Raw genomic sequence first — 13671 nt, forward strand, 5'->3', positions numbered from 1 at the left:
TTATTTCTTACAATCAAAATGAAGGCATATTCAGACCTTTTCCTGTGAAGAGCTGAAATAGATATAGGCTATTTTTGTCTCTAAGAGTGTGATGCATTTGTGACATATCAACACTGCAATCTGTATTATTTCTAATTTTATATTTTTAGAATTTTTATTTTAACTGTTCACTTTAAAATATCACCAAGCCTGTAATTCTGAGTGATATCTTTAAAATGTATAACAACACTTGAGAAACTTTACATATACATCAGTGGTGAAGAAATCCTATCTTCATCTCTGAATAGTATCTCAGGAAAGGTAACTTCCCTTTACTACTATTCAATTCTTCCCACAACCAAAACTTAAATTTCTGTTGTAGAAATTCCCAATGTCTTACAGAGTCAGAAACCTGGAGAGGCAGCTTACAGTCTACATCATGTGACACTATGCCTTTGAACCTCTAAAAACAGCATGTGGATCCCCAACCAGGATTTGAGAGCAGCATGACTTGTAGGGTATGTTCAGCAAGACTAAAGCTACCTTTAGTAAAAGAAATTTTCCACAACACCAGCATATTTCCTATCACCTTTCCTATTCTGAATTTTTGAAGACCTCCTACTGCTCTATCTGGTACCAAAGGTGTTGCAAAAGCCCCTGTGCTACTCATACCAGGATCAGGTCTAACCCTACTTTCAGGGTTAGTACTCAGCACACTATAACTTTGCTTTTTAGCCATTTCTTCCCACTGGTTCTCCTCAAAAAATTCACTGAAAAATTGTCTCCTTATGAATGCTGTGAGGTTTTTTCTGTTTTTCTGATTCAGTCAAAATACCACCTAGAAAATAAGATTGAAAAGAAGGAGAAGGAGATGACACCTGAAGTTGTGGCCAGTGCTGTAACTCTTGAAGGTAAGAAATGCAGGCACTGAAATGGTAAGGAGATTATGGTATGGCTATGGGTTCCCCTCTTCTGGTGCTCTCTGTGAGCCATTAGAAAACAGAATCGTGAGGGTAAGGCACAGCAGAGAAAATCTTTCAAAACTTTATTGAGAGAAAATATTGCATAGAAAATAGTTAAATATTTTTATTTCATGCCTGCAGCTTCAAAAGCTGCTACTGCAACCAAATGAAGCTTTGCAAATGTGAGCAGTTTCAGTAATAAGAAGCTCATCTTCCTCGTTTCCTTCTGAATGAGCAACCAAATAGAGCTGCTGATGTTCCAGATTATTGATCTCCCAAATTTTAACTTAAACCTAATATAAACCACACAGCAGCTTGTTAAAATAGACCCATTAGACGTGGTTCAAACTTGCTGCTTGGACTTGATGCAAATGAAAATCTGTAGAGAGGTAAATTTGGCCCAAGGCACTGTGAACCTTCAGTCAGGTCCTGGTTTTCCCCAAATTCAACATTTCTGCAGCAGTTTGAAGGAAGTCCGTAAGTAGCATTTTAAGTAATATAAGATGCAGCAATAAATAGTCAAATTCATCAGTACTATTTAAGAATAATGAATAAAGGACAGACTCAGTGTTGCTGTGTTTCCTAGAAGAATTTTTTTCTCCCTCAGTTTGAAATGACCCATTTGCAATGGGCCACTGAACACTGTACTTCAATGCATGTTCTTGACATATCTTTCACACAAAGTCCCCAAACACCTCATAAACATTAATAAATAAAGCTGCAAGAGCAATAATAATTTCAGCTTCACATTCATAGAGCCTAAGACTCAAAATCTTCCTGAGTATCTGTGGCAGATCTAAAAATGAAATTCAAACTTCTGATCACTTTGAATTAGGCTTCTCTACGAAATCATGCAATCACACAGTCTAATTCAGGTTGGGAGAGATCTCAGGAGACCACCTCATCCATCCGCCTCCTCAAAGCAGCACTAACTACTGCTCTACACCAGGCTGAGCACAGCTTCATCCAGCCAAGGCTTGAATACCCTCAGGGAGGGAGGATACACCACCAATGGACAATCTCTTCCAGTCTCAGACCACCTGCATGGGCAAGGCATTTTTCCCTTGTCTCCAGTCAGCATCTCCCCTCATGCAACCTGTGCCCAGTTTTTTTCCTTGCCCCATTTCTGAGCTCCTCTGAGAAGAGTCTGGCTCTGCACCATTCAGCTGCCCTCAGGAAGCAAAGTCTCCATCAAGACCCAACTCAGTCATCTCATCTGTGGGTTGAACAAACTCAGCTCCTCAGCCTCTCCTCCTGTGCCATGACCAGCCTGATGGCCCTTCTGGGCTCCTTTCTTGTCCTGGGATCCACAGCTTGGCACGGGCACTCCAGAAAGAGACTGTCAAATTCAAGTGGGGGGGAAGAACCTGTTCCCCGACCTGCTGGGTGCAGCTGTGCCAGCGCAGCTTTGGGGGTGGTTGGCCACCTTTGCTGCAAGGACACACCACTGACCCTGTGCAGCTTGTTGTACAACAGCACCCAGGGCCTTTTTGGCAGAGGTGCCTTTCTCCAGGCTTCAGGAACATTCCCCAGCCTTGACCTTTCAGTGATGACAGACAGCAGCTTCATGATGACACAAGACAACTCCCTCAGAGGCCTCCAGTGTGTCCTATCTGGTCCCATAGACCAGCTTATTTTAAAAGACCCTAACTCGATGCTCCTCTACTGTGTCTGCTCCCTCCCTCCCCCAAGTTTTGTTTCTAGGCCTGAGACTGAGCAGACTGACAGTAAAGCCTGAAGTGTCATGGAGCAGTGCATCCATTTGACTGGTTTTCCTTCTCATTTTCACTGCTGATACACTTGTAGTAGCCATTCTTGCTGTCCTGCTCATCCCTCACCAGTGTTGATTCCAGACAAGCTCTGAACTTCCTCATTGTGCTCGTGCAAGCCTGGACCACACTCTTGTGTTGCTTCTTGGTAGCCTGTCCCCACTTCTACCTCCTGTCTGCTTTCTTTTTGCATTTAAGCTCAGGCAGGGGCTCATCTGTCATCTCAAGTTTCTATTACCAATTTTCCCCCTAATTTCTTTGAAATCTTATACCCAGTGGCACAACTTCACTTCAACAGAGGTAGAATTTTACCACCCTTGAGAAATTACTACTGTCTACTTTGTCATCTTGATCACAAAATTCTGGTTTTCTGTCATTTTTTATTACAAATAAATGCTTATGCTATAAATTATTTGATATAATTAAGCTGCACCTAAAAATATTTCAGTTTGATACACAACTACACAACTACAATCTTGTATAATCTTACAGCAACAGCCTCTGAAATATGATGAAACAATACTAATTCACCGTGACAGGAGATATAATCTTAGTCCTTCAACACAGAATTTTAGCAACTGAGAAATGCTTTCCAATCATATTCAGCAGCACACAGGAACATCCAGCAGTGCTATTTTCACTTTTCCGAATCAAAATAGGTACATGCAAACTCTGTAAAGATTTTCCTTTCCAACATACCTGTAAAGAGCTGAAAGTTAAAGAGAGCACTATTGAAGAGAATCTTTCTGGAAAGCATTAACTCAGAAAAAAAAGGAAAGAATAAAATTTGATCTGCATTTTTAAAAGGACATGGGAAAATTTTCAAGTCTGTTTTCCTAACTTTCTGGACAAGACATTTATACTCAAACCATAAACACTGCTTGCTGTAGTTTGAAGCACTGAGACAGAGTTAGGAAAACAAATATGAAAATGATGTGTCAGCAAACTTATATTCCTGCTGAGAAATAGCTTTCACTAGGAAAAATTTACACCAGTTTCTTGTATACATTGTTTAAGATGGCTGACTTGGCAGTTACATTTAAGGTTGGACTCAGTGATCTTAAAGGTCTTTTCCAACCTAAATGATTCTATGATTCTAAGATGTGGAACATAATAAAATGGTTACTTTCATATATTAAAAAATAAAATCTTGCAAGCGAAACTTGCTAGATCATTCTCTCTTTTTTCACAGTTTAATGTTAACAAAAACTTGGCACAAGTACTTGACACATCTACATCCATCTCCCACTCTGCTCTCCATCTCTGTTCCAAACTCTGATATGCTCAGGATCTAACTTCTCCTTCCTTGAAAAACACCCCTAACAGCATTTTCCCCCAAAATTTCAAGAGGTATGTCTTTCCAAACACCCCAAGGCTCAAATCCAGGCTCACACTGTTCTGCTCACAATCTGAAGATGCTTTTGTTTCAACAACAAACCGCCCACCTGGTGATTCTGAACTAACGCTTCCTTTCCCACTTCTCTTCTTACACACTGTTTCTTCCTCTTCCCCAAGAAATGTATTGCAATAATAACAGTATCTCCCACTCTTCTGTGATGACAGCTTATGCCCAGTTCTGTATTCCTGCAAAACTCCCTCCTCACTTACTCACACAGATCTCTTTGAATTCTGGGTAACCAGATTTTCCCAACGCCTTCACAAAGCCTATCACTGTGACATTACTTTGTGTATCTTAAGACTTATCTTTGTCGTTCTGGTTGTCACTTCCCCAAGGCAAAGGCAATGTTTTTCCACAAGTTCTCTTTAGTGCTGATTATATCACACAGATAATTTTTAATTACCTTTCTGTTCAGAGCCACACCATCTTCACAGTCCAACACTGCACAATCTACATTTAGTGATGGGATTTTTCTTATCTTCTTTTCATCATCTGCAGGTACATACAGCACAGCCCGTCTGGGAACATACTTGTGTGATGATGTAAGGCGATAACTAAGCCTAGGAACACCAGCTGGCAGAGGAGAATCCACCCTGTAAAGGATATTGTTGAAATTAGACTATTGGCTACAATGCTGTAACTAATACTCGACTATATTTTAAAAGCAAAACATTCATACCTAGATAGTGGCTGGTTTTGGGCTATTTATATATTTTTTTCCCTTTGGAAGAGCCAAATTAGGGGAGATATCAGTATTACAGTTAATTACAATATAAAACTCCAAACCCACTGTGTTCAATAGAAGTTGCAAACTTAAACAATCATAACTGATGACCTGCCAGGGCTGAGGTTTATCCATGCAGCCTTAATTACACTGCCCATTCTGGGTGCTACGGCAAGTATGAAATACAGCAGGGTGGTGGTTGGTTTTTTTCCTGTCATAGGACTCCTCTGTAGGATGCAGACTGTGCTGGGAATGGATCAGGATTGCTTTGGGGAGGAGGCTGCTATCTGCCATGTTTCCTCCAGGAGCTGGATGTCATGCTGTGAATGAAGCAGGGGTGTTGGTTAAAACAAACACAGGTTTGTGAAGTTCATTTTGCAACCTTAGCATTATATCAACACATGTATTTGCATGCAAATTTTAAATAAGCAAGATGGATGGAGGGGGAAATGAAGAAAACAGAATGAAAACTCCGTGTAGTGTGTAACCCCACTACTCTCTTCAGACCTTCAGATCCACAGCACAGACTTCCATTGACAGAGCTCAAAAACCCACCAGCATCATTAGCAGGTTTTTGGCTGTGGTGTCTTTTAAAATTTGTAAATGCTTTGTGCACCACACTTCAGTGCAGGTGTGAGCCTTTGGTGCCACATGGCTTGAGTGGATAACACCCCCGTGGCCTGTAGGTGTGAGGTCTGTGGCAGTCTCCACCACATGCTGACATTCCTGGTGAGGGCCCAGCTGACCTGCTCCAGGCAGGAGCTCGGTTAGCGTACTTGGAGGCTGTGGGACTGCCAGAGGAGGCTGCTCTTGAATGCTGTGGGGAGCTTGCTTTGCTCCATAATTACAAGCACAGAGAAATAAATTACAGAGAGAGCCACTGTGTCTCTTGGCCTTCCAAAAAAAACAAAACCCTTTCCTGCTCCTGTTCCTCCCCACTTCATGCTGTACCTCCCAGGCCTATTCTGCTACATCAAAGATGAAGACAAAATAATACAATTTACCTTCATACTCAGCAGAAGGCACTTACACCACAAAATAATCCTACCATATAACACCATTATGCATTATCATGCATATTATTCAGCACTTTGAATAATGCAAAGCTTTCCTAGCACCATGCTGAACATGTCATTATCGCATCATGTCAGGGACCCATGCGTTTTCCTATGTCCCTCTTAATAATGCTTCCCAAGTTGCTAGACTTGGATGACACATGGCTACACACACATGTGGGTTTTCTTCAAAGTGAACATGACTAACACTCTCAAATGCTTGGAAATGAGTTCAGTCAATCTAAATCAGAGCCAATGTGGTATGTCACTGACAGACTGCTGTAATACTTGCATTTCTAAGCTGAATCTGTTGAAGATCCCTCTCTTCCCCTAGAGTGTGCACCCTAAAAGCTGAATATAAGACTTGGGTTAAAAATATGAAGAAAACTTTTATTGCATTTTACCTCAGTAAAGTAAATTGAAAAGGAAAACTATTCCGTCATCTCCTCTGCTGCATCTCTGCAGATCCTGTGTGGACCTACTTTAAGAGCCTACAAAAACCACTGCCAGACTCTTCTTTGCAACATGCCTGGTAATGCTTAATTCAGTTTAAGAAATGGGACAGCTTGGCAGTTAAATATAAATTATTTTATTATAAGTGCCAGTGTTAGTCTTGTTACTAACAGCAACACGTTCAAGACTCAGGTGGTGGAGGTCCTATCAACACCTGGAGACATGCAAGTGCGATCCACTGAGTCCCTCCAAACTACTCTCCTTGCATCTCTCTCACAAACTACTTCATGTTCCCTGCTTCAGGCTGAAGTGGGGATGGTAACAGAACTTGTGGCAACTCAAGTGGCTGCTAGATAAATCCACTTAATCTCATTTTCTTCCAGTAGGACACTTTGGGAGAGCAAGGACGAGGTGGAAGAGTGGTTTATTTCAAATAGAAAGAGGAGGATCTTTTTTCAGTGTGACACAGAGGTCAGTAAAGAAGTCTGCAGTCCTTCCCTAAACATATATGAGGGAACAAAAGTGATTAGTTTCTATTCTCTTTCTCTGATGGCTTCAGCCTTGTGGTTCCCAAGGGCACAAAGGAGTCAAAGAGCTCAGCCTATTAATAGTTAACTCCAGCCTAGAGCCAAGCAGCCCCTGAACCACCCTTAATGACTGCCTCTCACCAACCCTCCAACCCGCCAGAAATCTGATAGACGTGGCTAACACCATAATCTCAGAGCATGCTGAGATGAGATGTATCTCCTGTCACATGTTTTCCAGGATTTCTTCTGGGCTGTCATCAAACCAAGGGCTGTTTGACCAGCCGTTTTCCCTCTCACTGCTGCAAGCCCCATGAAGGCAGCCCTGCTCTGCCTACCACACACAATGGTGTACAGTGTTGTGTAGGTGAAAGCATCATTACCTGCAGACCAGATTAGTCTGGTGTCACCATTCAGGTCTATGAACGCGTGTTTAGATGGAGGAGCAGTACAGCTTCCTCAGCAGACCACATGACTCCAAAGAAGTGATAGACTTAATCCATTAAAACACTATCACTTAACAGGCTTAATGCTGGAAACGCTATTGCCTGGTGACCATTGGTATCTCCTCCTCAGCTAAACAACTTTGTAGCCACATGGGCTCAAACAACAGGTTTCTCAGGACACAAATTATTATAAAAAATATACTGTCTGTGTGTCAAATTATTAGTTTTTAGGGCTATTTTAGCAAGTTGAAGAAGAAATAATTTTTTCACACGATATGGCCAGAAAAAAAAAAGTACAGGAGGAGCTGGTGTCAGTGGACCAACACAGAATCCTTCTCCTTTCAAAACAAAGAGTTCTAGAAATATTCATGTACAATAAGAGTTTTCAATAAGTATCTTTAGGTATGACTGCAGTAAATGTTATCACAGTCTAATTCTTTGACATGTATTCTTAAATCATCACTGTGCATCCTCCTTGCAAAGTCATATTTTATGTTCTACAGTAAAATGAAAAGTAGAGGAAGACATGGATTTATTAATAAATCCATTTTTCTATAGACTTATTTAAAACAGTGGCAAGGCTTGGGGTGCTCTGTATATGAGCAGTTAGCTACTCTGGTAGGAAACACTATCCCGATTATCTTGACTTCTGTTATTTTGATAGAACAAAAAAATCCCCAGCAGTTGCTTTTTTAGGACAAAAAACCCACACAGCACTGCAGTCTCGATTATACTGTTAACCCTGTGCCATAAAGAGGAGGAAAATCTTACATATGTTTCCTGGCTCCAAGTATTTTAATGATTCGAACTAAGCTTGACTATGCTTTAAACTAAACACATGGACAAAAGCCAAGTGAATTTGCTAAGACAATGTTTCTTCCTTTAAGCACTGTAAGTTAAAACAAGGACTAGGCTATTGGGTAATGCTCATTAAATTGTTTTACAGCAGCATATTTTCATTCATAGCATCTAGCAGCATGCTGAGAGCTCTTGGGTCTTGGAAATAAAACTAAATTTCTTCAGCAAACATAACACTCTACTAAAGTCTTCATCAAAAATGTAAAAGTAGCTGGCAAGTTAAAGTTAGTCATGGTCCTCTGAGAACAATTTCACCCAAGAGTGAATAGTTCATCCTCAGGAAGGAGAAAAGAAAACCTATTTGACTACTAAGAGACACTGCAGTTTGCAATGGCAGCCATACAGTGTGACTGCGAACAGTGAAATTACCCCAAATTATGCAAATTTCCCTGCTGTAAACTGCATTTTCACATTCCAGCATTGCTCATACTCATACACATACTTAACTGCACACACCTGTGCAGTCTCATTGGAGCCAACAACATATAGCTCACAAAGTAAAGCACTCGCACAAGTCATTTCCAGCACTTTAACCTGTGCCTCTGTTCTGTTTATTTGCTAAATCAAATCACCCCTGGAAGATCTGCCAAACACATAGAACAATATTCATTGCTCAGTAAGCCAAATCTTTCCTTCTACAGTCCTTGGCATAGTGTTGCCAAAGTGTTTGCAAAGAGCGTTTTTAGACATTTCACTAAAACTGTTAAAAAATCTGGATAATTTCCACATGTATTTTTGACCCCTGTGCATGTAACTGCATACCATGATATCTGTGGAGCTGTGGAAGAAGGACAGAAGTGATCCAAGACCCACGACACCCCCTGAATGAGACCCAGCTAATGCAGCAAAACCTCCTACAAATTATTTCTGCAATATGTGCAGAAAAACCCCACTCCAGAGAAAACATAATGGTTTTCCTGTGTTGAATTTACCGGGGAGTGGCACACCACCGCACACAAATAATCTGCCAAAAAACAAAGGAAACTTCTACGGAATTACAAAGCCCCGCAATTTGCATAGTAATTCTTTCTAATTAAGAAAAGAAGATACAAGTTGTTTGTTATAAACATCAGCAGGCCCTGTGCAAATACGAAGGGCTCGCAGCCGCGCTGAGTATTTGTCGAATCAAAGCGACTCGCTGGAGAGTTTTATTGGTACAGCTGCAGCGCATGCATTTTATCACACATGCTAATAATCCTGGTTATGGCACTAACATTTTAATCATTTGTTCTCTGGGCTTGTTTCTCAAACAATTAGCACTAATGAATGGCCAAAATACCTCGGATCATATATGTCTAATTGCAGTCAAGAGCGGTTATTGTCCGCATGTACATTTCAATTCACCTCTGGGGATAATGTTTGTTAATTGTATTTCTTTATATAGCAAGTGAAAAAAGGCTGTTCACTCAAAAAGGGACTAAGTGTTCTCTTCTTTCCCTTTGTTCCCACAAGAAGCTAAAGTCACTTCAAGAGGCACTTAATCCCATCATCCATGGTTACAATTGCCTTACAGCATCAATCAAAAAGAATCTGAAGTAAAATGATGCAGCTATATTGTGTAATTAAAAGCAATTCAGGTAGTTATTGCTTGGGGCATTTTCCAGGTCCAAATACTTAAAATGGCACTGTGGGGATTCTAAATACTGTAGTGTTTTAAATTTGGTGAACTACAATATCTCACAGAGAAAAGGAAGGAATATGCAAAAAAAAAATCTCCTAGTGTGTATTGTAAAGCGAAAGAAAAGAGGAGGAACAGCTAACGTTTGAAGTGACAAAATCTACAAGTCTCCATATGAAAGGAAAATAAAAATATCAAGAAGAGAGAAAAGGGAAGGAAAAAGAAAAGGATGGCAGTCTTCAAGGAAAAAAAATTCCTCCTTACTGTTAAAAAGTTAACATGTGAAAAAATGTTAACATTTCCTCGAATGGAAAACAAAAGCTCATGTCACAAGCTTTACCATCAGAATACAGGTCCCCAAAATCTTAGTGCTCTCCTAATGGAAATAAATCTGGGTAAACCAAGCAGCTCTTCTTTGGGGAAAAAAAAGGAAAATACTTAGATTAAAAGTGAAGAGCTATGATATTTACTTTTGAATAAAATGTAAGGGAAGGAACTTTACATAACAGCTGCCACTAACCCTGATCCAATTATGCTGAAATTAAAACTGGGGGGTTATCAACATACCAAACAGTCAGCTTTACATTTTGATTTCTTCCTTTGTTCCAGACTCAGTACGGTCATTTCCCTGACCCTCAAAAAACTAATTAAGAAACCCCCCAAACCTAAGTCCTTGCCAGGGCAGGCAGAAGCCACCAGCTCTCACGGTTTGAGATCTCTTGACAAGCAGTTTTCTTTACCAGGAGAGGCTTTGTCTGATTTTAAACTTCCCACCATAAGGCTGGTATTATCTCGCACAGATGTAACGTGAAGATTAATTTCCCTGAAACTGATGGAAGACATAAAGGTATAAAATTGGCCCCCCAAAAGTGTGAAGAAGGTGAAAGAATAAACCCTAACACTTCCACAGCATCCTAAGGGAGACAGGCGGTCTGCACCCAGCTGCGGGGACTGAGCATGGTGAGTTGAAGAAGCGCTCACAAAAACTCAGTGAATTAAGAAATTTAACCCCCGTAACAACCAGCTTTGGATATCAAAAGGGACAGATTGGAGGGGGTTGCTCCTGAGAGCGCTTGCCTGCTGGAAAAACTGTTGTGGGGAGAAATGAAAAGGGGACTTCCAAGTGACCTTTCACAAGCACTCACTCCAACTGATCAGGACACATTGCATTATAGCCAAAAAACAGAAGTGAACCAAATGGGGAAGGAGAGCCCCACTGATCAAAAAAAATCATGATGCAGAGAAGTGTGAGTGGAAATGAAAACTAAGCACCAAATCCAAAGTTGCTGGAAAGTAATTTTAGGAAAATATGTGTCTTCATCTGCTATTTATAATTTTTTCCTATCTCCAGTAAATCAATATAAGTCATATAACTGGACACTAGAGAAAAGATTGAATACAAACCAGGCACTTACTGGTAAAGGCTTAAAATCACGGACCCCTAAGCCATAAAATGATAAAGGGCTATCATAGGTTAAATAGTTAACCAAACTTTCTCCTCCCACCAGCACTAAATGTAAAAAAAAAAGAGACCTTTTATTTACCCCACCATGTTCTTTCAACTACATTTGACCCTGTTGTTTTGGTTCACTCTGAGCTCCATCATGCCTTAAATTGCTTTGACTGAAGATCAGGCATTTTTTTTTCTTCTCAATTCAAAATGGCCAAATTAGACAGCGAGGATAAAAATAAAAGGACCACTGGCTTCTCATATTACTAACGTCTCCTGTTTTCAGGACAGCAGAAATAGTCTGTTTGTGAGGAAGAGGAGAGGGCTACGATTCTTTGACTTAATAAGTGAATTTTAAAAGAGATTTAAATAATGGCTCAGGGTGACAAGGGCTGCTGCTTCCTACTAATGGCAACAGGCTGCTTCTCTTGGGCAGCCTGTGTGTGTGTGTGTGTTTGCTATCATCCAAGGTTAATTGGTGTCCTGTCTTGGGGAGCTTTAGCATATGTGACATACAGTCGAGGGTTTGCTCCCTTCCTTACGGTGTGGATAACTGAATAACTCGTCATGCCCATAAAGTATTCTCGAGCTGAGTTGTACCTCACTTTGCTTTTACTATTGACAAAGTATCTGGCTCCTTGGGATGCTTTCTGCTCCTTAATCAGACCCACAGCACTGCAGGGCAGTGGAAAAGCACTCTGTCTGTCTGTAACACACGCACTTTGCCACTTTCACCTAAGAAACATATAGTTAAGATAACAATTAATTTCCCAATCTTCCTAAATATAAAGATAAAGAAATAAACCTTAAGTATGGGCAGGTTTTGTTTTACTTTCTATAGGAAAATTTTAAGTGCTTTCATTTATTTAAGTAATTCAGTTTCTAAGTTGCATTTTTAAAATCTACAACACTGTGAAGAGATTTTGAAAAATTTTGTTTAGCTGTATGTTTTCTCAAGGGAAGCTCTTGCATTATATTTTTACAGAATTGCAACTAGAAGCTGCAACAGAAATTTGCAACACATTTTAGATAACAAAAAATCCCACAATAAAGATGAAGATCCAATACCAATATTGAGAGATTTAGAAAAAATGACACATAAATTAGCCTTTTTCAAGGTGTGCATTGAGAAGTAAGAAGATATTGCTTCGGATGTATGACATTGATGTATGATTTGTTTTGATTTACTTGTTTTTGGGTTTTGTGTACAGTCAAATATGCACCAAGTGTGGTCAGAACTGTGTGGCACAAAGGAAAAAGCATGCCTTTGGAGGCTGACAGTCTTCCAGTTCAGGAGGAGGACAGGGCATATATAACCAACAAGCTGTCCTGGAACATCCCATGCCAAAATCTGTCTTAGTAAGTGAATATTTAAAACCCACAGATCTGTAATAGTTGCACTTTTATATAGTCAGACCCATTCTGGTGGCCTTTGCAGAAAAGCTGAACTTTGAAGAGATTCTTTATATCACTGCAAAACCACTCTTGGCTCTTCCAATTCTCCCCTCCATCTCACCATCAGGTACTTCCCTTGCTCCTAATTCTGCCCCAGCCTTTTCACACGCTGACTTTGCACCCACCCACATCTCTGTGTACTCACACAAAAATCGGTAACTATGTTTGGGCAGAATTCCTTTTCTTACTGAAGATGCTTTTCTCCTCTTTTCTTCCCCACTCCCCTCTATTCCCTCCGCGTCGGTTCCCACACCAGGACACCGGGAACATCCCCACCACTGAGCTCTTGCAGCCCCCGCCACCGGTCCAGCTGTGCACGCATTGGCTAAATGCTACAAGGTCAAGATTGAGACCAGGATTCAAAAATTCCACGCTAATTACAGTGATTAAAGGCTGAGTCCCAAACTCATCCAAAGACTCCTGAGCAGTTTAGGAGCAGGCTGCTAATGAGTTATACACAAAATAAGAAACAGGCACTTGATAAAGTCAGAATCAATAAAGTGCCATTCCTGCCTGTTAAAATGACCTTGCCATCCATAACAGAGAGTCACTATGTTCACCAGAGCCTGTGCAGGTTAGATATCCATGTCTGCATGGTGTGAGAGAAAAGGAAAACAGTACAGTCCTTGAAATCAGTCCTGATTTATGTCTGAGTAAAAATAAAATTACACTAAAGATGTGGCTGAGAATATTTAGCAGAAGGAAATGAATGGATTGTCAATACCCTGGTGCTGCAGAAGTCAGAAGAAAGAAGGAATTTGTCATCCACTTCGGGTCTTCCAGAATTTCTGATTTTTTTATTACAAACTGTTGTCTTCATTGTTTTGGTTGTGGTGAGGATATTTTTAAAAATGAAGGTCCCTTCACACTTCTAAGAATTTTTCACTAGTAGACCATATTTTATCTCAATTTGGAATTTAAGTCAGTCTACACTTGGTCAAACCACAAACATTTTGATGATTCCTGTACTTAGAAATAC

At 40.4% G+C, this 13671-nt stretch overlaps 1 protein-coding gene across 2 annotated transcripts in view; it reads right to left on the minus strand.

The window, feature by feature from the left end:
* The window catches only part of CLYBL (citramalyl-CoA lyase), a 170852-nt gene that overhangs the window by 78835 nt on the left and 78346 nt on the right, over positions 1-13671 (minus strand). For both annotated transcript variants that reach the window (XM_069007931.1, XM_069007921.1), the window contains one exon: positions 4513-4702. In XM_069007931.1, the coding sequence (XP_068864032.1) occupies positions 4513-4702 (190 nt within the window). The remainder of the gene's footprint in view (positions 1-4512; positions 4703-13671) is intronic.

Source organism: Aphelocoma coerulescens, chromosome 1 (genome assembly GCF_041296385.1).
Source record: "Aphelocoma coerulescens isolate FSJ_1873_10779 chromosome 1, UR_Acoe_1.0, whole genome shotgun sequence".
In the NCBI taxonomy this organism is placed as follows: Eukaryota; Metazoa; Chordata; class Aves; order Passeriformes; family Corvidae; genus Aphelocoma; species Aphelocoma coerulescens.